Below are 25324 nucleotides of genomic sequence, written 5' to 3'. Positions count from 1 at the left end.
CGCTTCAAGTGTTTCAAATACAAAATAGTATTTTGTATTTGAAATACGTATTTTAAATACATGTATTAGAAATACTGCCCATCCTTGGCAACATGGTAAAAAGATGAAAATTACTTGATTTTACTTTCAATTCCTTTAACATTCTCCAAGGTATTAACATTTTTCATAACTCCATGTAGGACGTTTATGTACATAAATGTAAGCACTGTGGCAGACTGGCAGTAGTAATGCAATATTTAGAAAATGTAGGCTACTCTTGATACTCAAGTACTTTTAAAAACAAGTACTTCAGTACTTTTACTTAAGTAGACATCTGACTGTTGTACTTTTACTTGTACTTGAGTAAAATGTAGCAAAGGGTATCTGTACTTTTACTCAAGTAATGAAGCTGTGTACTCTGTCCGCCTCTGGTCACCGGGATGCAGATCTAGAGTTCAGCTGCAGGAAAGCTTCCTCTGAACCTGCTGTGCGCCTTATGCAAGCATCACTTGCCCTGGATGGCCTCAATGGAGGGTAGTGAGGAACCGGTGATGCGTTGGGCAGTTTTCACCACCCTCTGCAATGCTTTTCGGTCGTGGGCAGAGCAGTTGCCACCAAACTGTGACACAGTTGGTAAGGATACGCTTGATGGTGCAGGGGTAGAAGTTTACCAGGATCTGAGGAGGCGGTGGACCTTCTTTAGCCTCCTCAGATAGAAGAGACGCTGGTAAGCCTTCTTGATCAGGGTAGAGGTGTTGAGGGTCCAAGAGAGGTCCTCAGAGATGTGGACACCCAGAAATCTGAAGCTGGTGATACACTCCACTTCAGTCCCATTGATGAGAATGGGGGTGTGTGCTAGCTTTAGACTTCCTGAAGTCCACAATGAGCTCTTTGTCTTCAATAATTCTGTTAACAGGACTTGCAGGAAATTGTGGGAACATATGAATTTGTTGATTATATGCAAGCCTAATGCTGCCCACTACAGCTAAGTCTGCCTTCATCCATGAACTGTGACTGGTTTCAGAAACAGCATCATCTGAACAATCTACAGAGAGTAGCTCAGTGCAATTAACACACACATTGGATAGCATCTTAATAGATGGCATGGCTGTTGTGCAGGAGATGGTTGTCAGGAAAAGTGGCATAAACTGTTGCTAAGATCTGGCAGAATGCTTCTTTGAAAATGTTGAAAGTAAGACACGAGGCTACAATGACATATAGGCTACTTATTATTTAACAACTATACCATCACAAACTCCATGAAAGACAGGACGAGACAGGTCCATACAATGGGAAAAGCACATGATAAGGGATACAAAATACAATAAATAGCAATCAAAGACTTTAAAGCTTTCCTGGAATCAAAGGAAACCAAAGTCAACCTCGTCCTCTACCTTGCTCATAAAGCTGTTGAACTATGTAAACTGCCAGTCACAGTTCACACACACAAAGGTGGCAGTAGCAGTAAGAAATTTTGGCAAAACCCCACATATCTACACATGTCACACAGATGTCTTGGAGCTTACCCTTCGCAGGGTACCAGACATCAACAAAGACAATCTCATTATCATAGGCACTGGAGAACGTCGACAAAAGATACATCTCAGCCTAGAAATCTTGACGCACCCTAGCTGCAGCAAATGTAATTTCCAGCCAGGGTAGTCTAGGTAGGCCTACATCACATCCCTGCAAAGTTTATTTCAAAAATATTTCCCAACCAGCAGTGCTCAGTATGAATGGATTATGGATCCATTTAATGCAGCATGTCGGTATTTCATTGAATATATTGTACAATGCTGTAAAATGGCCTATGCTTCCTAATATGTTGCTGGAAAACAGAAATATGTGTGTTATGTATTTATTTATTATTATATCTGCAGCACCAGCTGATTTTAACTCTGTTGAAGAGGATATATTTAGAATTCAATAAATTTTACAATTTTAAGCTTGACCTACCAGAGCGATGAGGGACAGGTGGGGCTCGAGAATGCCCCCTTGATCAAGTGGGGAATGAAAGAAAAAGTTTGAGAACCACTGATCTAGTTTGTTAACTATCACAGTCACGAGTTGGGTTGCGATTGTCTGTCATTTTTAAAAAGTGGGTCCCCAGAAAAAAGGTTTGAGAATTTAACATGAGAGTCTAACACCCAAACACACAGTACATACACACACTATCCTTAAACAAATCTTGTTACAAAGTCATGTATAGAATATATAGAAATTGTAATTCACACATGCAAATAGCTTACCATGTGTCACCATATGTGAGTTTCAATTTCATTTATAGTTGTAAGGATTTAAACAACAGACTGGAAAATATATTTTAGTGGAAGTAAAAAGATCTTAATGACTTACAGTTGAGCGACCTTTACATTGTGCAACCAACAATGTTTCCTTAGTTGTGAGATTCTGTGCATTCTGCGCTTTGCAGGGAATGGTCCGATTTTCACCCAGTCCCTTTGTGTAGTAACACAACAGCCAATCTCCCTGCAACAAGCATCCAAAAGACTTCACATACAAACACACAGCTTACGATGTACAAAATAGTGTTGCAGGTTTCATATGGGGTCAAACCCCATAGCTTTTTTGGTCTCATAATGTACTGTAAATGATCAGCCCTATTATCCAGGGCGGACACATCAGATAAGCAATGTCATTTAGGGTGACATTAGGCTCACATGAGCACAAACATTTTAGGTGAAATACATCCCAAAGCAGGTAAGCCAAACAAAATGCATATTTGTTTGAAACCAAAGAGGAATAAAACTGGCAGATCTTGCAAACGTTCAGTCATCTTGACAACAAGCTGAAATACTTCACAATGACCAAAAGTTATGCTGTCCATGCAGGTGTAGCGTACAGGAATCCAAACAGCCTGCTCAGTCCAAATGAGAGAACTTGTGTTGGCTGTTGAAAGTTTGAAAAAAAGTTTCCAAGAATTCACACACCCGTATGCCCTATTCAGCTTAAATAAAAAAACAGTCCTTTTGTGTCAGAAACTCAGAATATTCATCTTCTTTTTACTTGAGAGGATCCTTTGCTCATTTAACAGGATGCTAAAACTCTTGCTCAGCTCAGTCTTAAGCTGAGTGAATGGCTGCTTGCACTCTTTTCATGTTAAGTAGGTGGAATCATAAAAAAAGAAGTGATGATAACCCAGCCACAACTAAGTGTCAAGAGTTCAGCAGCCTGAGTTCAGTTCATGGTTACACTTTTCAGTTATCAGTCATTAAAAAATTTAGTCCCTATTGATATGTATCTGAGCCAAGGTATGGCTATGTCAGTATTGATGGCTATGTCAGGATTGATGTTGTAGCCCATGACGGAACTAGTGCAGGAATACTGCACACATCTGTGTGTCATTCGTCATTCATATACTTTAGAATGAAAATAACCAGGACCACACAACAACATTTGCAGTTGAGAAAGCACATTGGAAGAATGAGATAAGGCCTGTGGAAAGGCAGAATGAGATTGAGTAGCTGTGGTCCTCAAAGGTGGATTTAACTGTCAATTGCAATGTGGTATCTGTACAGCTGGGTTTTGTAAGACTCAGGCCAAAATGAAACAACCGCCAAGTTTCACTTTGTAATGTGCTATTCAACATACACTGAACACAGTAAAAGCTTCTGCCCTGCTTTGTCCAATAACAAAGTCTCAACTTCTAGTAGGCTACATGAGGCTTGTGATTGCATGGTGATCTATTGCTCGGTGTGTTTTTTCAGTTGTACATGGTATAATCTGTCCAGAATGCATAAATACAATTTTGAATACTGTAGGCCCGGGGTGGGTAATCGGGAGAATTCCCGGTGGGCCGCTTCACTTTTGGGCCGGTCAAAGAAAAACATATTGACATTTGTTACGTTAGTCTATCATCTCTTTAAGTAGGCTACTCACGTTCCGCAATCTATGCCTGACACCGCAGCCTCTGCATGGGTTGTAGCCTACCATGTGAGCAGGGGCGTAGCCAGGATTATTTTATGGGGGGGCCAGCTGGGTCCAGACTTTTTATTGGGGTGGCACTTGAGAATCCAAACTACTATATGAAAACCACTTAAAATGTTTTGAAGATTAGGCTATTTTAATAATGGCAATAAATTGTGTAAAGCCAATACTGATTCCATTCATTTCTGACTGACAGACTGCTGGTTAGTAAAAGCCTGAGGTATGGAAAATAAATAGCTGATGGACAGACATATGTTTATCTAACCGCAAACACTTGCATTGCCCAGTTGCCCCTTTTGCCCTCTGTGTATATTAATTTAGGCCATAATACTAATTAAGACAAATTTCCATGACTTGGACTCATTCAGGTGCTTTGGAACATACATTTACCAACCTTCACACACTACATGCTTAGTGTCTATTTCACAATGCTTCTGCAGCTCTGTAGTACATAGGGATTTTTGGATAGTTACTATAATAGCCAAGTAGAAAGTAAAAGCCACCCTCTCAGGCTACCATCACACAGACAAAATAGACCCATGTGTTTTCAACAGACTGTCTTTATGATAGGCCTTTCTTCCCATCTTGAAAATCAACTAATGGAATGTTGGCAGGTTCTTTTAATAGGGGTTCTAGCTATTTTCAGTGCCTGTTTTTACTTTTAAAGCAACACTAAAGCACTTTTCCTCTGTCGTACACACGCTATTTGTTTATCCAGCAATGGCTTTGCAAATAATGATGTTGCATGATTTTATGTATGTTGCATGATTTTATGAAAGATAGATAGATAGATAGATAGATAGATAGATAGATAGATAGATACTTGATTGTCATTCTCACAACATGGGAACATGAGGAGAGCGAAATAAGAACTCAGGTCTCGGTGCCAACCAACTACTATAGTCAATATTAAATAAAAATAAATAAATATTAGATAAAACTTTTCCTCATGAGCCCTATCCTTCTAAAAGCAGGCCTCTCCTTCTAAAAACATAAGAACACATCACAGTGTTTCAGAATAGCAGCAAGCAAGGACAGTGGAATTGTTCAGATGACTCAAGGGCATGCCAGTGTGGAGGAGTTTGTCAGTCTAACAGCATCCGGGTACAAACTGTTCTTCAACCTGGTGGTCCTTGCCTGGATCCTATGCAGCCTTCTGGCTGAGGGGAGGTGGGGAAACAGTTTGTGTGCAGGGTGGGTGGAGTCTCTAATGATGCAGGTTGGTCTGCTCCTGCACCGGCTTGTGTAGATGTCTGAAAGGGCTGGTAGGTTGCATCCGATGGTCCGTTGTGCAGACCTTACCACCCTCTGCAGCATGTCCTTCTCTGCCACTGTGCAGCTGCCATATCATACAATGATGCAGGAGGACAGGGTGCTCTCCACCACACATCTGTAGGAGCTGAGGATGTTGATATCCAGCCCTGCCTTCTTCAGCTTCCTCAGGAAGTAGAGGCATTGGTGTGCTTTTTTGAAGGTGGTCAGAGTGTTGTGGCGCCAGGTGAGGGTGTTGGAGATGTGTACTCCAAGATACTTAATGCTGGTTACCCTCTCCACTGCTGCACTGTCTATGCAGAGAGGAGGGGGAGCAGAGCCTGTCTTGCGAAAGTCCACAGTCATCTCCTTGGTCTTAGTGGTGTTTAGGATGAGGTTGTTCTCCTTGCACCATAGCACCAGTCTGTCCACCTCCTGCCTGTACGCCAACTCAACATAGTGAGCTCTACAGTAGTGTGTGAGCAGTGTGTAGAGCAGTGGGCTGAGGACGCAGCCCTGGGGGGAGCCAGTGTTGAGGATGATGTATGATGATGTGGTGTTGTTTACCCTTACAGTCTGGGGTCTGTTGTTCAGAAAGTCCAGAATCCAATTGCAGAGTGATGGAGCTAGACCTAGTGCTGCCAGATTGTTCACCAGTGTCTTTGGGATGATTGTGTTGAATGCAGAGCTAAAGTCCAAGAAGAGCAAACTCACATAGGAGTCCTTGTTCTCTAGGTGTGTGAGGGACTGGTGGACCAGCGATGGTGTCGGCTGTGGAGCGGTTCCTCCTATAGGCGTACTGGTGAGGGTCAGATGTTATGTCGATGGACTTTTTTATTTGCGACATAACCAGCCTCTCAAAGCACTTCATCGCTATTGGTGTGAGAGCAGTTGGGCGGTAGTCATTTAGACACGACACTGTAGCTGCCTTTGGCACAGGAATAATGGTGGATGTCTTGAAGCACGTTGGTACGGTGGCCTGGGAGAGTGAGATGTTGCTGTCATGACGTCTGACAGCTGGTACGAGCAGTCCTTCAGGACCCGGCCCGGGACCCCATCAGGGCCTGTCGCTTTGCGGGGGTTTATTTTCTTCAGTGTCATCCTTACCTCCGCTGCTGTCAGACTGAGAGGGGGGTCCTCTGGTGGAAGTGTGGGGGAGTGAGGGGAGGCTCTGTATGTTCCACGTCTGTTTGTGTACACTTTCTTGAGTGTATTTTCCCCACGAGTGGCAATGGTGATGTGCTGGTGGAACATGGGGAGTGCGTCTTGCTGGTGAACATGGTTAAAGTCCCCTGCGACAACATACTGTCACGGCTGCATGGGCAAAGTATGGCAAGGCAAGAGAATCTTTGAAATACAAGAATCTTTATTCTAGAACACAACCCACATAGACTAATAACCGACAAGGACGGAGAGGAGACAGAGGGTTTACATACACAATGGGTAACAGGGCACAGGTGGACAATGATCAAGGTAAAACAAGAGACAGGTGGAAACCAATATTAAACTAACAGACTAAAGACAGAGGACTGGACGAGACCAACAAGACAATAACGGGGAACAGGTGTGGAAACAGAAACGGAGGGAAAACTAACAAGACAGGAAGCACAGACCAAATAAGGAGATGGGGCGGAGACAAAGACAGGTGACAGGCAGGTAAACACAAAGCACATGGGGAACAAACAAAGGAGCACGGACAGGACCCTTACACATACAGGGCATCCAGGTGTTTGTTTTGCAGCGAGCTGATTGTGCCATGCAGTTCCTTCAGGGCCGCGTTAGCATTTGCTTGTGGAGGGACATAGACAACAGCTGAACACGGCTGTAAATTCGCATGGCAGATAATGCAGCCGGCATTTGATACCCAAGAATTCGACTGCTTCAGAGCAGTGTCTGTCAGCCACGGAACAGTTTGAGCACCAACCTTCATTCACATAGATGCAGTCTACCTCCCTTTGTTTTCCCTGACAGCTGATTTCGGTCCGAGCGGAAGAAAACTCGCCCCTCGAGCTGGAAGACGGAGTCCGGAATGTTGCTATGGAGCCAGGTTTCTGTCAGTACAAAGATACAGCAGTTTTGCATCTCTCGCTGGCACAGTCTCAGTCCATCCTGTTATCCAGCGCTCGAACATTGGACAAGAAGAGTGATGGGATGGCCGGTCTGCTGGTCTTCAGCTAAAGCTAGCAGCCCCACTCTTTTGACCCTCTTCTGTCTCCTCGTACACCGCCTCCTCTTTCCCCTGTAGTGGAGTCGTCTATTCCTCCATGCCATTGTCCTTAACAGCTGCATTCTACCTGGCATCATTTTGAGCAGAAGCGGAACAGGCCAGTTGCTGCACGCCGCCATTACGGCTTCTACACACAGTTGCGTTCCGTCAACGCATGCCCAGTGGGTGTTCCCGACGGTAGCTATGCAAATGACTTGAAGTAAAACCGTAATTTGATTGGTTGGTGCCGTCCGTCGATTGGCTTGATTGGCCGGTGCCGTCTGTCGGTGCAGCAACAGCTGAAGTTCTCAACACGAGCGACGGGAGAAACGTGACGCAACGGACCCACAATTCAGTTCGGCAACGGATGACGTGAGCCCATGTAAAGTGAATGGGATGCGTCTCCCTATGGCAAGCCAAGAGTGCCAGAATTACGTCTGGTTCTTGCACGTTTTAAGACACAACGGCGTCAATAGCGGCGTTTTTACAGTTTCTACGCCGCTTTTTACGGCGCGATTAGAGGTGACGCCGTGAAATGTGCCGTAAAATGCATGAAAACGCGCCGCTTTTTACGCCGCTCTGAAGCTATTCAAGAGTGCCGTTCAATAATACGCCGTTGTATGCATTCATTACGCCGTCTTTTACACCGTATTTGTGTCCACAAAGACGGTGTTTTCCTCATATGATCATTTCTCCCCCCTCGGCCCCTCCACGGACAGTAAATTTGAACTGCTTTCGCCAAAACAGACCATACCAATACAGCACAGATCTTCATGTTGCAAGCCTATTTATGTAGTTTGCCATGCATAGCCTAAAAACTATCCCGTGTATGCACTTGGTGTTATTCTAAATGTGTCTGCCATGCATTGTTTCGTTTACTTTTATCTTTGTTTCGCTTTTGTTTTAAGTTATCCAGTGTTGAAAAGCATCCCTTCTTTTTTCTCTCACTCTTTCGGAGCGCGCGGAGCATTTTCTCTGCATGCCAGCTTGTGCCTTCACTTCGCCCAAAATGCTGGATTGTATTGCATTTTCCATACTTTTAGCTAAATTTCCATGTACAACATCAGCACTTTTGTTCAGTGAATGTCGACAGAAGTGGTGGTGAAATAATGGAAACATGTTAATAAGCAGACGGAATTTTATGGGATTTTTTCCTCTAAAAGAAATTCAAGGACTTTCAAGGACCTCCATTTATTTATGTCTGTTTACAAAAACTTTCAAGGGCCTTGAATTTTGTTTTCAGATTCACAAACTTTCAAGGATTTCAAGGACCCGTGGGAACCCTGTCATTGCATTCTCTACATTTTTAGCTAACTTTTCATGTACCACATCAGCATGTTCAGTGAATCTTATTGCTTTACAATATAGCTACTGTCGGGCCCTCCTCCTACATTATTGCCCATGCCTCAGCTTGCCACCAGTGAGCCTTAAAAAAAATTAAGCAGGATTCGAACTGTCCACTCAAAAGCCTTTCGACTCCGTAGTAGGCTATGATAGTGCATTATCCCCTACACTAACATTGCTGTTTAGTTTTACGAGTCATTGATGTAATCAACCACCTACGGTGTGGTTCAGCGAAACAAAGATAAAAGTAAAATAGGCTAGACGAAACAATGCATGGCAGACACATTTAGAATGACACCAAGTGCATACACGGGATAGTTTTTAGGCTATGCATGGCAAACTACATAAATAGGCTTGCAACATGAAGATCTGTGCTGTATTGGTATGGTCTGTTTTGGCGAAAACAGTTCAAATTTACTGTCCGTGGAGGGGCCGAGGGGGGAGAAATGATCATATGAGGAAAATAGTAAATAGTAAAAGACGGCGTAATGAATGCATACAACGGCGTATTATACAGCACTCTTGAATAGCACGTCACGTATTTTACGGCGCCACCTCTAATCGCGCCGTAAAAAGCGGTGTAGAAACTGTAAAAACGCCGCTATTGACGCCGTTGTGTCTTAAAACGTGCAAGAACCAGACGTAATTCTGGCACTCTTGGCTGGCCATAGTCTCCAGCACTGCAACGCACGCAACTGTGTGTAGGAGCCGTTATGCACGTTCAGTTACCCAATCTGGCAAACTTACATAGTGTGGTTATAGTCAATAGAGGGCCGCGAAGCAAATGCAGAAGTGCCGTTCACCCTGTTACGAGTTCATGAACCACTGAAACGGTTTTGGAAACATTATTTTAAGGTACAAAAAAACTCTTTGGTCTTGGTCTCATTGTAATGGCCATCTATGCATGGCTTCAGTCTGCCTATATTTGCATAGGTTATGTCTTATGTCAGCCTTTATATTAAGAAATAATTATTTGTGTTGGTTCTTTCTTTCATACTTGCATTAAAGGTCCCCTGTGTAACATTTTCAGTCTGGCTGTATATTATAATATAATAATTTAGCTTTCTTTGATGAGTTTAGATATAGTCAAAACCTGCTTTTTACCTCAAATCACTGTGCATGCAGTATTCAGTACAGTAATGGTCCATGCATAAGAAAAGGAACAGGATCATACTTTTTTAATAGAAATAGGTGTACAAGTTATCATATCACAACAAATAATCAGAATGCAGTAAATCAATGCATTCAATTCCACATTGTATTCAAAAACAAGGGTTGCCAAATCCAACATGTTTTTGCATCTCGTTGATCTCCTGCAGAAGTGGCTCGTTTTGTAAATCCAGCTGATAAAAAAAGAAATTAATTAATTAATTAAGTGTGTATGCATTTACATTATTCATTTAGCAGACGTTTTTTAACTAAAGTGACTTACAGAATGAGGAATAACATTCAAGCTACAGTGGAGAGACCTTAGGTAATTACTACTGCATTAATCCATACTATTACTAGAGGATAAGAGTGCAGATATTATAAGATAGATAGATACTTTAATGATCCCCAGGGGAAATTCAAGAACAAGTACTAGTGTGATAGAAGGAGAAAGGGGTAGAAGAACAAAGAGGTAAAGGAGAGAAGACGGAAGTGTGTGTTAGGTGTGTTATGCTGTTAGAAGTTAGAAGAGGAGGTATCCTTGGAAGTGAGGGTTTTCAAAGAGCTAGACATGCAACCAATATAAAATAAACAGTTCAGCAGCATATCCACTTAGATAACCAACCTTCAGTGTGTACTTATAAGACTGCTCTGCTTCCAACTTTCTCCCCATCTGTAGATTCCACACATCGTGAAAGAGAGGTGAAAATATGGCACCAAATGGATGTCAATATTGTAAACATACACACTACTATACTACCTAAACCCTAAAGGGACATGGACACATTTTTTTTTCTTCAACGTTTCTTGTGCAAGTTTTGTGTGCATATCAGAAACTGCCAAAAACATATTTTGTCGATGTTGTTTTAGGGGCTTTGATTTTCTGGTGCGCACAATAAAGTATCTGGTGAACGTGCAAAACGTTCTGGTGCACACATGACACTTCCCAGAAAGTAAAAAGACCTTAGGGGCTTTGAGTTCCTGGTCCCCAGTCTTATGCCTTTCCTGCTATCTTTATCCCTCTCACAAAAAGACCAATCATTTCATAGATACCTTAGAGCAATTTTAACATTTTAAATGGAATAGAGTAAGAAGTAAGTAAGAACTTTAATGTCACAATATTCTTTAAATATCTTTCAAAACTTAAGCACACATGTCATCACAAGCACAAAAACATACACACCTGCAAACAGACAAGTGCCAGGTATCCCCACACCTCTGCATTAGAATTGTTTAGGGTGTTGGCCTCTGTCAGTGCATCCTCAGCTTCTGTCATCTCCCCCAGCTAGCACATAAATATCACACACAGACAAGAAAAGCCACAAAGACAATATTCTACATTTATATTAATCAATAGCTATGATAAACATCACAGTGATTAGCCCATCTCATTATGTTCTTTGCAGTGACAAATCAAAATAATCAGAAAAAAAGTATTCAAATATACCCTCCTGCAGGTTCTACTAGTGTGATATGGTTATAGCAATGTGTCTGGAAAGCACATGAATTGCATTGACGCCACACATTATGACGATGTTTAGGTGTTAGCTGGCTAGCTGCAAAAGACAAAGAATCCTCTTCTGGGTGTTGTAGTAAATTATGAAAGTGTATCATGTTTACCCGGTAGCAGGCGATGCCCAGGCCAAGCCAGGTCAAGCAGGATGGTGAGCTCTTGCAAGCACGAAAGTATGTGGCTTTGGCCTTCTCAAACTATGGAAGTTTCAGGAAAATGGATAGCAAGGTAAATCTTCAACAGAATTCAACCGTCCTTTCTAGCATTCAGCACTGTGTAATCTGCACATGGGAATGTATTACTTCTGACCTGCCCTTCCTTCAGGTATATAGAGCCCAGGCGCAAATAGATGGGGTGGGTGTCAGAGGCATCCGCCACAAAGTCCAGGGTTCTCTCGTAACACTTCTGGGCATCTCTGCTCTCACCTCGCAGGAAATGCAAGTGGCCCCAAAGTGCCCACACATCTGGATTCTACATATAAAGTAAGGAACCATTTTATTGGTATTTTTTTTTTCTTTTTTTGACAACATGATTTGAGATTCATAGGGGCCCTATCATGACATTCTAAAGTGCATCGTCACTCGTCAAAAGTCTATTCAAATTTAGTAGGATGTCCAGTTCACATTGGGAGGGGTTTCGTTCTCAAAAGTGGAGCGCATGGCGTAACAAGGTGTTCCTAGGTCTTTTAATCAGTCATATGGGTGTGTTTGGGGCGTAACATCATTTTAAACCAATGAGAATGACATCTGTCATTCCCTTTAACGGCGCAACGCGCGATATGTCAAATAAATGCATCGGTATTCAACGGCGCATTTGAAGGAGGCTGCTTGCGAGACCGTATGGAATAGTCATTCTTAAACCATGCTTTACTAAAACCTAGCATAGCCTTCACGCATTTGCACTCGTCTATTATTTGAACTCATTGGCAAAGTGAAACTAACTTCACCAAGGAGTCAGTCAACGACAAGACAGTTATATGCAGTTACTTTCACTATTGACTGACAATGGGTTACCATCAAAAACATAGGCTGGAAAAAGCAACACTTACCCTAATGTTGCTCAAATGACTGAATAAAACAACATTTATCCTGCAGAGGAGTTGCTTATATCTCGTGACAGTGCGTCTTCAGCTGTGCTCCATACGTGTCTCTCGCCTCTCCCCTAATCACTTTTAACCGTCATTACCAATTTGCAAATGATGGTGAATAACTACTCATGAGATGTACAGTATTTCGTAATATCTTTATTCTAATTATGTTTCCCATTGTAATCGTGCAATTTAATGCTTTGCATGGACGTGCGCTGGTGTGCATTCATGAATGATAGAAGGATGGTGCGTGCACCTGCCAATATGACTGTTGACATGCGCTCTTAAAATAGCATATGAACAACTCGCCATTGACTTCTGACCAGGTTTAGGTGGTGTATGATAGCGATTTTTAGACAATGCGCGAGTCCCCTCCCTAGGTTGTTAATTGCCACACCCCTGGGCGCAATGCTTAAAAAATAAACGTGCAAAATACCGAATTCAACTTTCCGCGGGTGAATAACGAGTATTACGCCATGCGCTGGTGACCCAAAATACAGCCCATAGTCTGTTAATTCCATGTTCTGGCCCAACTATGCAAATGTAAATACTGTTTTTCCTATTCTGTGGCACCTTTAATTGTTATTAAGTAGTACTCAGGAATCTTTGTTTATTTTTCACACAGGATAATGCTAAGGAAGTCTACTGATTATGTAATTAGTATCCATGCAGTTATGAGCCTCTGAACAGATCAAGGTCAGGGTTGGCTTTGTCATTACGGTATGGTGGCTTTTAACTCTGAAATCCCATTACACGCAGAGGAGTGACTGCCTTGGATATGTTATCTCATCTTACAAATTTAAGTAAGCTAGTACGGGCCATTACAATCAATAAATAATATGCAATTATAATTATACAGTCATATCACCACAGCCCATTGCTAGGCCCTGGTAAGAGGAAATATTAGCTGAACAAATCATAATTGGTAAAACTATGAGCCCTGTGCCAGGATCACCTCGTAGCTATCTCTGAGCGCTGCACTGAGGCTGGTCTCAGCACTGCCATACTCCCCTCGGAGGGTGTGGAGCTGAGCCAACGCCAGGTGGTAGGAGCTACTCAACCCGCCCTCAGGACACAGCAGCTCCTGAGCCAGTGCCCTTTGGGCCATCTAATAGGGAGAAGGGAGATGAACAGAGCTCAACTATGAACACACTACATGAAGAGGACTCATTTGAGGGGCACTAACTTATAATAACACTTGATACAATCCAAATTTCCACTAGATTCTCATTCAGTGTTCAGCGTCTGCAACGTTAATGTAAGTAAAACATAGAATGTAAGCCAGTAGCTGGCAGTCCAGAGCAGCATGTACTTATTATACATCATAATTATACATCATAATAATAACACCTTTAAATTAGACTCCAAATTATTGTATGCAGTTACCTGTAATGCATTGCTCTGCAGTAGGAACTCCACAGTCTCCATATAGATAGTACATGGTTTGCTCGGGCTGGTAAGGGAAGCTGTCCTGGTAGGTTTAGGTTCCACTGCCAAAGTAGAACCCTCCACCTCTTTAACACCAGCACCACTCTGACAGCGCTTGATGGAACTTTCTACATCCTCTCCCTCAACTGTAACAAGAAAAACGCAGTATATGAACACATAGAGAGAGAGAGAGAGAAAGAGAATTTTGGAAAGCTGTATACTACTATTGCTTCATGTTATTCTTCTCCACCTACATACGTGACATTCAATGGCAGAAGGAAGGAAAGAAAGAATGAAAGAATATCTCTTTAGTATTGCTTATTGTTATGATTATACATTACAGAAGTAATCACTGTTACAGGTTCTATGTGTTTTTTTGTATTATTATTTAAAGTTTCTGAATGATCTAGAAATATTAGTATATAAGTATATACCAAAGTCCTTTTAGGCAAGTCCCTCCACTCGGCGGCCATATACCAACGTTTTATGGGCACTCATCGGGCACAGTCTTTCGGTCAAACTGCGCGTGCGCAAGGCTTCACGACACCAATCTTGCTCCAGCGGCAAGATCACAACACATGATTGGCACGATGTCTTCACAACACACCATATGATTTGCTCAATGTATTCACATCACACCACATGATTGGCTCAATGTATTCACATGTCGACGTTTTGCCGAGGAAGGGGTGGGATATGTGTAGACAACGGCCATATTGGCGTGACAAACTAGCCCCATGCATTTCTATGGAGTATTTTTTGAGTGCTGTGTCTCCACATTAGAAAGTCTCTGGTATATACTGAAGAAGCCACCATTTTGACATGATGTCAAAAACACCTATGCTCTGTGTTGTCCAGATAGCATGCAAACCAGCTAGCGTAAGCCCGGCTCTCTAAAATCATTTTGCACCACATGTGGTGCTGTATTAAATACAATGCAAGTCAATGGAGGAGTACCATACAGCTATGTACAAGACTACCTGAAGCTTACAGAACTCCACATAGCACTTTTAAGAAACATAGTCAGTAGCAGTGCACATAGTGATGATAGTACAGGTGTGATCTTGGACTTACCGCTGTCATCAGCCGAGTCTTCTTCTGCTTCTTCCTCTGGCATCATGTTCTCTGCCTGTGTGTCTAACTCTGTCTGTGTGTCCCCATCGTCCACTGGGTTCAGCGCCAAACCTGCCCGCTGCTGCTTACAGGCCTCTAAGAAAGCCATCTCTGCCTGGATACTGTTGTCCTGTGCCTGATAGAACACACCTGTCCAGAGGGGAAAGCCGGGGTACAGACATGGTAGAAGTGAATTAAAAACAAAGGTAAAATATAGTTGGTATACATAGTAATAATGCAGTGATAATACCTTGTGGGGGAAAAAAAGAAAATAAATCTCAAAAGCATTGAAGAGCAGAAAAGGCAGGTTGGGCCACCAATCTTTATCAGAATAGGTGAAAGATGTGTGCCCAATAATACCTAGTACATTCTAAGATAGTAAACTAGAAAGCTCCAGCTAGTTTGAAACATACAAAGCAAAATTTGTTTAACCCTTTGTAACTCTTTATACCAAGTAAAAATCTTTGGGTGGGTGTCATCCAAATCATAATCATATGAATATTTTCTAACAATTTCAGTGAACTGCAAGCACAAGATAATTTTCACTGTAACTGAAATTCAAGACCATAATAACATAATCAAGCATTTATAAGGACAAAAACATTTACGAATCAGTCCAGCATTTAGCTACAGTATACAACCGAAAACTGCGTGTTTTCACTGCTGACAGCAAAGCAATCTGAGAACATGGAAATGTAGTCTACAAAGGTACACGTGTCTGTTTGTAAAAGACCATGCATAAACAATTACAGTTTCTACGATCAGCTTATACAGAAACAGAACATGAAACTGACACTTAAAGTGATGGTTCGGAGTAATTTCACCCTAGGGTCCTTTGCACCAGGACCCCGAGCCAAACACCCTCCCAGAACCTGTTTTCCCTTGGTCGAACCTTGGTCGAGTAGCGCTGTCAGAAACTAATGACTTTCTGCAGGCGCTTATGGAACCTATAGAGTATCTCGTAAATTACCCCACTAATAATGCCCTGAATTGTACGAAACTTTTACAGTAGTACAACTATGTTCTCTATAAAACGAGGCATTGAAAAGTTTGTATGTACACCAGGAGTTTATTTAAATAACACTTGCCTGATGGATTCTACTCTCTGCTGCCATCTACCGCTGCGTCGACGTTACTTCCGTGATTTGGGAAAAGCCTGTAAAAGTCCTGGCAGGAAGCATGCATGCATAAGGATGTAGATCCAGGAATGCAGTAATATTTTGTTCGTAGTACCAGTTTGAAACAATTATTAGTTAACATTAAGTTGTAAACAGTTTGGAAAAAAACTTTTTTAACTTAAAAACTGGATATACCAAAAAACTTTGATGTAATCGCTTCCTGCCAGGACTTTTACGGGCTTTTCCCAAATCACTGAAGTAACGTCGACGCAGCGGTAGATAGCAGCAGAGTAGAAGTTATCAGGCAACTGTTATTTAAATAAACTACTTACAAACTTTCCAATGCCTCGTTTTATGAGTAAAGAACATAGTTGTACTGCTGTAGAAGTTTCGTACCATTCAGGGAATTATTAGTGGGGTAATTTACGAGATACTCTGTTGGTTCCATAAGCGTCTGCAGAAAGTCATTAGTTTCTGACAGCGCTACTCGACCAGGGTTCGACCAAGGGAAAACAGGTTCTGGGGGGTGTTTGGTCATGGTGCAAAGGACACTAGGGTGAAATTACTCCGAACCATCGCTTTAAACGAAAGAAACTGTACAAACAGCTACCACTGGAATATATGCACTGACTGAACTAAATTTGATCATTGTAACTCACCAAACAGTGTCCAGGCAACCACACTGCTGGGATTGACACAGGTTGCTCCTTCAAAAAACGTCTCTGCATCCTCGTACCGCCCATCCATCTCAGCCAGAATACCACACATTAGTAAACTGGACACAGTGAATACCACACATTAGTACACTGGACACAGTGATAGAGAGGGAGAGAGAGAGAGAGAGAGACAGAAACATATGGCCATGGAAGAAAAACAAAAAACACACAGAAAAAGTAAAAGAAAAATGTTTTTGAGCCAGTCCATGAGGTTGTCAGAGGGGTGTGGGATGGGTGGGTAAAAATACCTATGTTCCATTAGATGTCTATTGTCAATATTAATTGTTTTGACTTAATGAGTTGTAAGGGTTTTATAAACTATACTGCTCAAAAAAATTAAGAGAACACTTCAATCATACACTGGATCGGTACTCTGACACTGTTTGGCTCTGAACACAAGTAAAACTTTTGACTGCCAGACATTCTGTGAATGTAGTTTGAGAATGGAGAAAAGGGTGGAAGGTTTCAAAAAATGTGTTTTAACAATTGTGGAAAACTGTAAGTGTTCCCTTAATTCAGAAAATCAGTTCTTAATGAGAAAATGACTGGTTTGTCCTGTCAAACCACACAACCTGTTACCTACCGAACAATCAGTGAGCTTTTAAGTAAAGAGGCTTAATATGATTTACTGGTGTAAAGAGGTTAGATATCAGCACAACGAATGCTCAGTTAACCAGGCTTTTACTAATGAGTAGAACTGATAGTTAGTTAATCAGGCTTTTATCATGAGTTATGTCAGGTGGCTCACCTGGATAGATGTGCCTGATTCATAGAGACCGCCTGATGGAAGCATTGCTCTGCTTTTTGGTATTCCCCCCTCAACATGTAGAAACAGCCATAATCAAACCAGTGGGATGGGTCATTACGATCTCGTGCCAGCCGCTGTATAGACACGTCAAACTCATCATCATACCTCAAATAACTCTCATTCCTCAGTCAGTCACATAACACAAAGTACAATATATAAAGCATAATGATGTATGAACTATGAATACAGTCCAACATCCTGTATGTTAACTTAAACCTAGCCTCTGACAAGTGGTTTGCTCCCAAAGTATTGTTCCGTACCTCCTGGTAGTACTTTGTGGCGAGCTGGTAGTCCTGGTTCAGCTGAGCCTCTCTGGCAAAGTGCTTCAGCTGAGAACACTCCAGCTGTGGCTGGGGCTGATTCTCTAGGTCATCTACGGACAGTGTCTGGACCAGAGAGAAAAAAATGACTCAAGTACACAAACAACGCACATACGGTATTTGTTTCTATGGCTCAGGTGATTAGTTACTATTTGATTATGATTTTCTAGGAGCTAGGGAAGATTTAGAACGTGAAATATGGTTCAGTGCTAAATAGCTGCTACAACTGGGAAGGCATATACAGTATAATAGGACAATTGCGTTAATAAGAAGGGAAAGAATTTCATTTGACATAAACATGTCATAAATGCTCTATGGCAGATTCAGCTGCACACATAATATCCACAATTCTGTCATGCTACCATTAACATTCCATCAAGAAAAAGGCAAAGTTTTGCTGCTGAACATCTTGTTTGGTCAATAAATAGACAGTTTGGATAGTTCAACAGTTCCAAGACTGTTATCTGACAGTTGTGTCTATTGGGTGTATGTCTGGAAATGGAATGGCTTACCTTATTCAATGCCTTGTGCATTTCATCCACCAGAAACACATATAGCTGACTTAGAAATGCCTGCAGTTGTTCCACATCTGTGAAGGCTTCAGTTCGCAACATTTTCTCACGCACTATACGAACTACAGAGTACTGACCAACACACACAGGCACAAACACAAAATCAAAATACACCTCACATCATAGACATGTTTGCAGGCACCATGACAAACCATTTTGCCACAACAAGCAGATACTGTATATCTGATGAAAATGTGGTGGTGGGATTTTTGCATACTCTTAACACAAATATTTTGGAAAACTCTAATAAATATGATCGACTTAGCATAATCATACATAATTTGGTGTGCATAACAACCTAGCCAGGGTTCAAAATGTAATACAGCGTGTCTTTAACAGAGTTCAGTCAAAACAACAAACCCATTTAAATTTGATGCAGCTGGCAGAGAACTGTTTATGTAAAGGGAATGCTTATATAATACTTATACCCTTAACTCTTTGACTACCCTTTTACCTCTTATCCATGTTTTGAGCTTTCCTTCGACTTACCTTTAGTTGTTCTTTGAAAGCAAAGTACTTCCCGGAGTAGTTGAGCTCCCCGAGCAAATGTGTTTTACGCTGTTCCTGTGTGTTGGGGTCTGTAAGCCAGGCACTGGGTTCAAACGCTGCTCCAAACAGCTGCTGGTACTGGTCTAGGACCTGTGCTGCCACATTTGCTACTTGAGCCTGAAACTCCTGCACGGCCTGTCAGTCATGAGAATTAGATTAGATTCAACTTTACTGTCATTGTGCAGAGAACAAGTACAGAGCCAATGAAATGCAGTAAATCACGAAGCCACCATGGGTAAATAAATATGTGTTTGTGTAAGGTGATGAGAGAATGTGTGGTTCAGAGCCCTAGAGAGAGTTGCGCCAATGTTGCAACTCTCTATCTATAAGGCTGGATCTGGTGAAGTTATACGTTAACCTTTCAGCAGGGGAGTTTTGAACATTCTAACAGAAGATTCTGTTCCGCAACAATGTAAGGTTCTAAAATTCCATGTTTTTCTAAAATTCCACGTTGAATTCCATGAATTCAATGAACCCAGATATTCTTAAGAACGTTCAGTGTCCAACATTCCCGTACCGGCTTAAGGGGTGATGAATAAACTCAGTGGTTGCCACTTGGTGTGCTGTCTAGGTTATTCTTGTGCTTTCTGTTATGCATTAATAGGCTCACCATGATATGAGGCATTGACAGATACTATAACTTTGTCTTAGTAATTATGGTGTGAGATGTATTTTACTCGTTCTGCTCCAGCTGGTCTGCGAGGTAATAGAGGCCTTGGAGGAATAAGCTCCATCACTCTATGGAAAAAAATGTACAGTTACATAAACCTTCATCCATTACTAATAATAAGCAGGTCAACTATCTTATTTATTTATTTATCATTATTGATTTCTATATATCATACAAAGATATATTTTTATTTAGTACAGTACCTTTTTGCAAGCTCCTCTGGTGGTCTTTTGGGAACAAGTGGTTTGTCTAATGCAATCTCAATTACAATGTAGGACTTAGAATCTGCATACATCTACAATAGAGAGCACATAAGCCTGTTGGTGGCAATTTGTGCAACTGTGTGTCGCTACTGTTATGTGTGATATCTGGACTATTAATTTCAAATGGTAAAACTAACTTGTCCCTCTGTGTTGATCTGTGGCTCCACCTCAATTACGTTCTCGTCTGGGGCAACCTTGCCCTGTGGCCCTGCCTGGGAAACAGAAATCTGATGTATTTTAGCTTCTTGAGTGGCATATGCTTGAGTCTCATGCATAAAATAATTTAAACAAAATATTTTTGATGGAATTCATTGAAATAAGATTGTGTTGGAAGTATGGCTAGACAGAAGGATGGGCAGAAATAGTGGAGGTACATTTATTCAGTTTCTGACTGGACGGTGATTTGTGAATGTACCTTTCTGGGAGACTCTTTGGTATCTTTTCCTCCCTTCTCAAAAATTTTGCTTGGTGCAGCTTTACAGGAGCCCACAGAGGACACCCGAGCTTTGCCTTGCGTCACCGGCGGCCGCATACTCTCCCGTAACACGCTATAGTTTCGCTTCGTCTAAACACAAATAAAAATAGTGATATAGCAGCATCGTTATTCTAAACAGCAGACAGATTAATTTAACTTCCATTTTAAAAAAATATTTAAAGTTTTGGACAGCTGATCTGCAGTACATGTCTGGACAATTACTCTTAACTCGTATCTGAAACTGAACAGCAATACAATTTCTTTCTCAACTTAATGGGTAGTCATACAAAGTAGAGTAGAAAAAAAGTAATTCTGACTTTCAGCATGAGCTCTGACTCATAGAAAGGGTAGAGTTTATAGGCCCCTCTGACACATGTAGCCCCTGGATACAGCAGCGGAGCCAAGTCCACATATGCCACTCCATGGAAGGATAGGGTCTCATCCTCCCCCTACATTGGACAAACAAAGACACTGTTACACACAGTGATTACATCATTGTTCATTGATCAAGTACATACGGATGAAGCAGTATCAGTGCAACATTGTCGAGACACCAGTATTTCTAGTACGGTACAAAGGCACAGGGACATCTGATTTAAATTTGTATTTAAAGTCCTCACACCTTCTCTTTACCAGCCTTCGCTCCCTTGGCAGCTCCCGTCTGTGCTACTTTCATAATCTCTATTGGCCACAACCGGCTCTCCACAATCCGCCGAGTCAGCCTGTGGAGACAAGAACATGTGTGGAAGTGTTCCAGACAACCCTATTCAACTTAGCACACATCATTTTCTAATTAACACTGTCTAAATAAAAGGGGGAAACAATTAATTGTACACACACGTATATAAATGTGGCCATCATGACAACATTAACAGTTTGTCAGTTTTCTATGTCGTATTACAGGTGCTGGTCATAAAATTAGAATATCATGAAAAAGTTGATTTATTTCAGTAATTCCATTCAAAAAGTGAAACTTGTATAATGTATACATTTATTCCACACAGACTGATATATTTCAAGTGTTTATTTCTTTTAATTTTGATGATTATAACTGACAACTAATGAAAACCCCAAATTCAGTATTCTATAAAATTAGAATATTGTGAAAAGGTTCAATATTGAAGACACCTGGTGCCACACTCTAATCAGCTAATTAACTCAAAACACCTGCAAAGGCCTTTAAATGGTCTCTCAGTCTAGTTCTGTAGACTACACAATCATGGGGAAGACTGCTGACTTGACAGTTGTCCAAAAGGCGACCATTGACACCTTGCACAGGGAGGGCAAGACACATAAGGTCATTCCTAAAGAGGCTGGCTGTTCACAGAGCTCTGTGTCCAAGCACATTAATAGAGAGGTGAAGGGAAGGAAAAGATGTGGTAGAAAAAGTGTACAAGCAATAGGGATAACCGCACCCTGGAGAGGATTGTGAAACAAAACCCATTCAAAATTGTGGGGGAGATTCACAAAGAGTCACTGCAGCTGGAGTCAGTGCTTCAAGAACCACCATGCGCAGACGTATGCAAGACATGGGTTTCAGCTGTCGCATTCATTGTGTCAAGCCACTCTTGAACAAGAGACAGCGTCAGAAGCGTCTCGCCTGGGCTAAAGACAAAAAGGACTGGACTGCTGCTGAATGGTCCAAAGTTATGTTCTCTGATTAAAGTAAATTTTGCATTTCCTTTGGAAATCAAGGTCCCAGAGTCTGGAGGAAGAGAGGAGAGGCACAGAATCCATGTTGCTTGAAGTCCAGTGTAAAGTTTCCACAGTCAGTGATGGTTTGGGGTGCCTGTGTTTTCTGAGGTCCAGGGTCAACGCAGCCGTCTACCAGGAAGTTTTAGAGCACTTCATGCTTCCTGCTGCTGACCAACTTTATGGAGATGCAGATTTAATTTTCCTTGGCACCTGCACACAGTGGCAAAGCTACCAGTACCTGGTTTAAGGACCATGGTATCCCTGTTCTTAATTGTCCAGCAAACTCGCCTGACCTTAACCCCATAGAAAATCTATGGGGTATTGTGAAGAGGAAGATGCGATACGCCAGACCCAACAATGTAGAAGAGCTGAAGGCCACTATCAGAGCAATCTGGGCTCTCATAACACCTGAGCAGTGCCACAGACTGATCAACTCCATGCCACGCCGCATTGCTGCAGTAATTCAGGCAAAAGGAGCCCCAACTAAGTATTGAGTGCTGTACATGAATACTTTTCATGGTCATACTTTTTCAGTTGGCCAACATTTCTAAAAAAAACTTTTTTTGTATTGGTCTTAAGTAATATTGTAATTTTATGTCAGTAATTAATGCTCAGTCAATTTCTCCCTGAGTAAACAACGGCTGATGATGATTATTCTGAGGAAATCTGCAAAAATTGTTAGCAACTGTTAATGTTCTGAAGATCCAAGAGTCTCACCAGGCAGCACCTCCAGCATCTAGGAAGCAGCGTCGCTCTGTGTCCCAGCTCACCCTCTTCCTGTTTATCTCAGCCTCAACACGAAATTCCTTATCCTACAAGTCACATATGGAGAATAAGTAGTAGGCAATCTCACACTATTGAAACCATTTTCCCAAGTGTTCTGTTTACGGTGGGGATTTTTCTTATTTAGAGCTGCAACTGGGAGGGCCTACAGTATAACAGGACAATTGCATGAATAAAAAGGGAAAGAATTTCATTAGACATAAACATGTCATAAATGCTCTATGGCAGATTCAGCTGCACACATAATAGCCATAATATCCACATGATATCCACAATTCAATTTAGAGGAAAAAAGGAGGACTACTCTTACATACTATTTACCATTCTATTTTTTACAGAATTTTTCATTTATGATATGAGCTGACATTTTGGTAAAGTTAACCTCTACAGTGGTCATATCGCCATCCTCCATGTCGACACTCTGTTCTTCAATGTTGGTGCCTGGTATATGCTGGGCTCCTGAGGCCAACATGGCATCCTGTGGCCATTTTTTGGGTCGGGGAACAGGTTCTCGTTCCCCTCCCATTTTCAGCATTCCATTGGAGAACATCAATATTTGCTCCTTCTGTGAGAGAACAAGGGTAAATTGTCCCTATGGGTCAATATTTCACTTGACATCATGGCCACACTAATAAATAACACAAGCTTACATTCCTCACTTTTTTTTTCTTTCAAATACTGTATGCTCTTAAGTAAGTAGTATAAGTACAAGATTTTCAGTAAAAGATTTCCGTTTATCCAAATACAATATACAGATAAAGAAGGCATCATACTGTATATTGTACTAGACCACTGTGTTGGTGTAAGTTGGTGCAAGATCTCATGCTACTAAAAAGTAGAAAATGAGATAAAAATAGATAAATACCTCAGCTGTGAGGGGCACCTGTAGTGCTGCAGCATAGCCTGATGCAGGTGCAGCTGCTTGATTCCATACATCAGGCACAGAGTAGGCTGTTTCAACAGTAACTTTCAAAAGGTTGGACTCTGAGAGCTGGGTGGCTGACAATAGAGGCTTTGGGACACTGACTGAGACATCAAGCACAGGCTAAACAAACAAGCAACAGCAAAACATGATTACATGGGAACACTATATTACTTTGAATCACAGTGACATTTTATGTAGTTGTTATGTTTATGGAAACATCAAACAAAATAACACTTTGTACTGACAACATAAATGCAACATACAATTATGATTTGCATGCTCGTTCTGTGGGTAAACATTCACCTTGCTACCATCCAGTGCAGCTATCTCTCCAGGTGAGCCAGGTGCTGGATAGAGGACTGTGGAGGCTGTGAAGCGACTTTGACCTGCACAAAGTAGCATGATGACCTATCTCATTCACAATACACAGTAAATATTCAATGACTTTCATTTATTTAATACCCCACCAGATTTGGCTGTATTTTCATCCCACAAAGCCGCTTTTATTCCAGAAAAGTAGGTTACTGGATGTTACATTGTCAGCTATTCCTTTATGTAGATGACACCTGTTACACTTTATATACTGACTTTACACCATCTACATGTTGTTATGTCCAAAATGTGCGTTGAGCATGTTAATGTTTACATATTGGACTGCAATGTAAAAATGGATTCATAGTGACAGTTTAGAGTTTAATTTGAAATCTTACCATGGAGAAGAGGGAGCAAATCCACCACCGCCTGCCCAAGAACAATTGTCTTCTCTTCCTTCTGCTTCTTCTCTTTGGGCAAGATCTCAGTCACAGTCACTGATGAGCATGAGGTAAGCAGTAGGCTAATGAGAAGCTTTGTATGTCAATTTAACAGATGGAGAATGGATCAAATGAGCACCATAAAGACTACTTACAGATGACAGGTTTATGTGCAAGATCATCCAAATTATGTGCAGCATCTGAACATTCGAAGCTGCATGTAAAGTTGTAATCCACTGCTTCGTCAACAACTGCATCAACCTTTGGAGAATCTCCAAGGACTACACCATTCAACTCAGCTCTAACAAAACTGAGGAAAGACTCGGTCCTTCCTTTCTGGAACACATCACATCGACCATGCAATTACTCAATAACAGAAACACCAAAGACATCGGGCTATGTTTTAATGATAAAACAAGAAATAAAACTGTTAAATAATAAGACCCGAAGATGTTTGTTACAATATCTAACGTTAGCATGTTATTTTAGCCTACGTTAAACAGAAGAAAAGAGCTAGACTGCAGTACGTTAACGTCACTCACCAAATTATGGCCACGTAAGACTGTTATTTGTACAGATACTGCCTTTTCTCCAACTACTTGTCCTATTTCCATTTTGAGTAACTGCACCAAACATGCAATATTAACTAAATAGTTTGACCCC

At 41.5% G+C, this 25324-nt stretch overlaps 1 protein-coding gene across 1 annotated transcript; it reads right to left on the bottom strand.

Annotated features, from left to right (window-relative positions):
- Positions 1-9987: 9987 nt before the first annotated feature.
- Positions 9988-25275, bottom strand: cfap70 (cilia and flagella associated protein 70). Its single transcript, XM_076266725.1, has 26 exons — positions 25195-25275; positions 24817-24997; positions 24620-24718; positions 24213-24295; positions 23850-24029; positions 23367-23549; positions 22919-23013; positions 21129-21228; positions 20824-20955; positions 20447-20596; positions 20169-20243; positions 19972-20063; positions 19776-19836; positions 19039-19233; positions 18490-18621; positions 17918-18043; positions 17598-17731; positions 16793-16908; positions 14977-15165; positions 13861-14048; positions 13430-13582; positions 11697-11858; positions 11495-11584; positions 11058-11159; positions 10500-10547; positions 9988-10068 (listed from the first exon to the last, which is right to left on the bottom strand). The coding sequence occupies exons 1-26, from the start codon at positions 25273-25275 to the stop codon at positions 9988-9990; spliced, it is 3228 nt and encodes a 1075-aa protein (XP_076122840.1).
- Between the last annotated feature and the right edge of the window lie 49 nt (positions 25276-25324).

Source organism: Alosa pseudoharengus, unplaced genomic scaffold, assembly GCF_046254945.1.
Source record: "Alosa pseudoharengus isolate Yale_2024_CS ecotype anadromous, Long Island Sound unplaced genomic scaffold, YU_APseudo_1.1 YU_APseudo_1.1_scf_4, whole genome shotgun sequence".
Classification (NCBI taxonomy): Eukaryota; Metazoa; Chordata; class Actinopteri; order Clupeiformes; family Clupeidae; genus Alosa; species Alosa pseudoharengus.
This window is presented reverse-complemented; position numbering and strand designations above follow the sequence as displayed.

Excerpts from the sequence above, each read along its gene's own strand:
- cfap70 (XM_076266725.1), bottom strand. The coding sequence starts at position 25,275 with ATGGAAATAGGACAAGTAGTTGGAGAAAAGGCAGTATCTGTACAAATA. Across the intron at positions 24,719-24,816 it reads TGCACATAAACCTGTCATCT|TGACTGTGACTGAGATCTTG; the intron begins GTAAGTAGTCTT and ends CATGCTCATCAG. Across the intron at positions 11,585-11,696 it reads TATACCTGAAGGAAGGGCAG|TTTGAGAAGGCCAAAGCCAC; the intron begins GTCAGAAGTAAT and ends AAACTTCCATAG.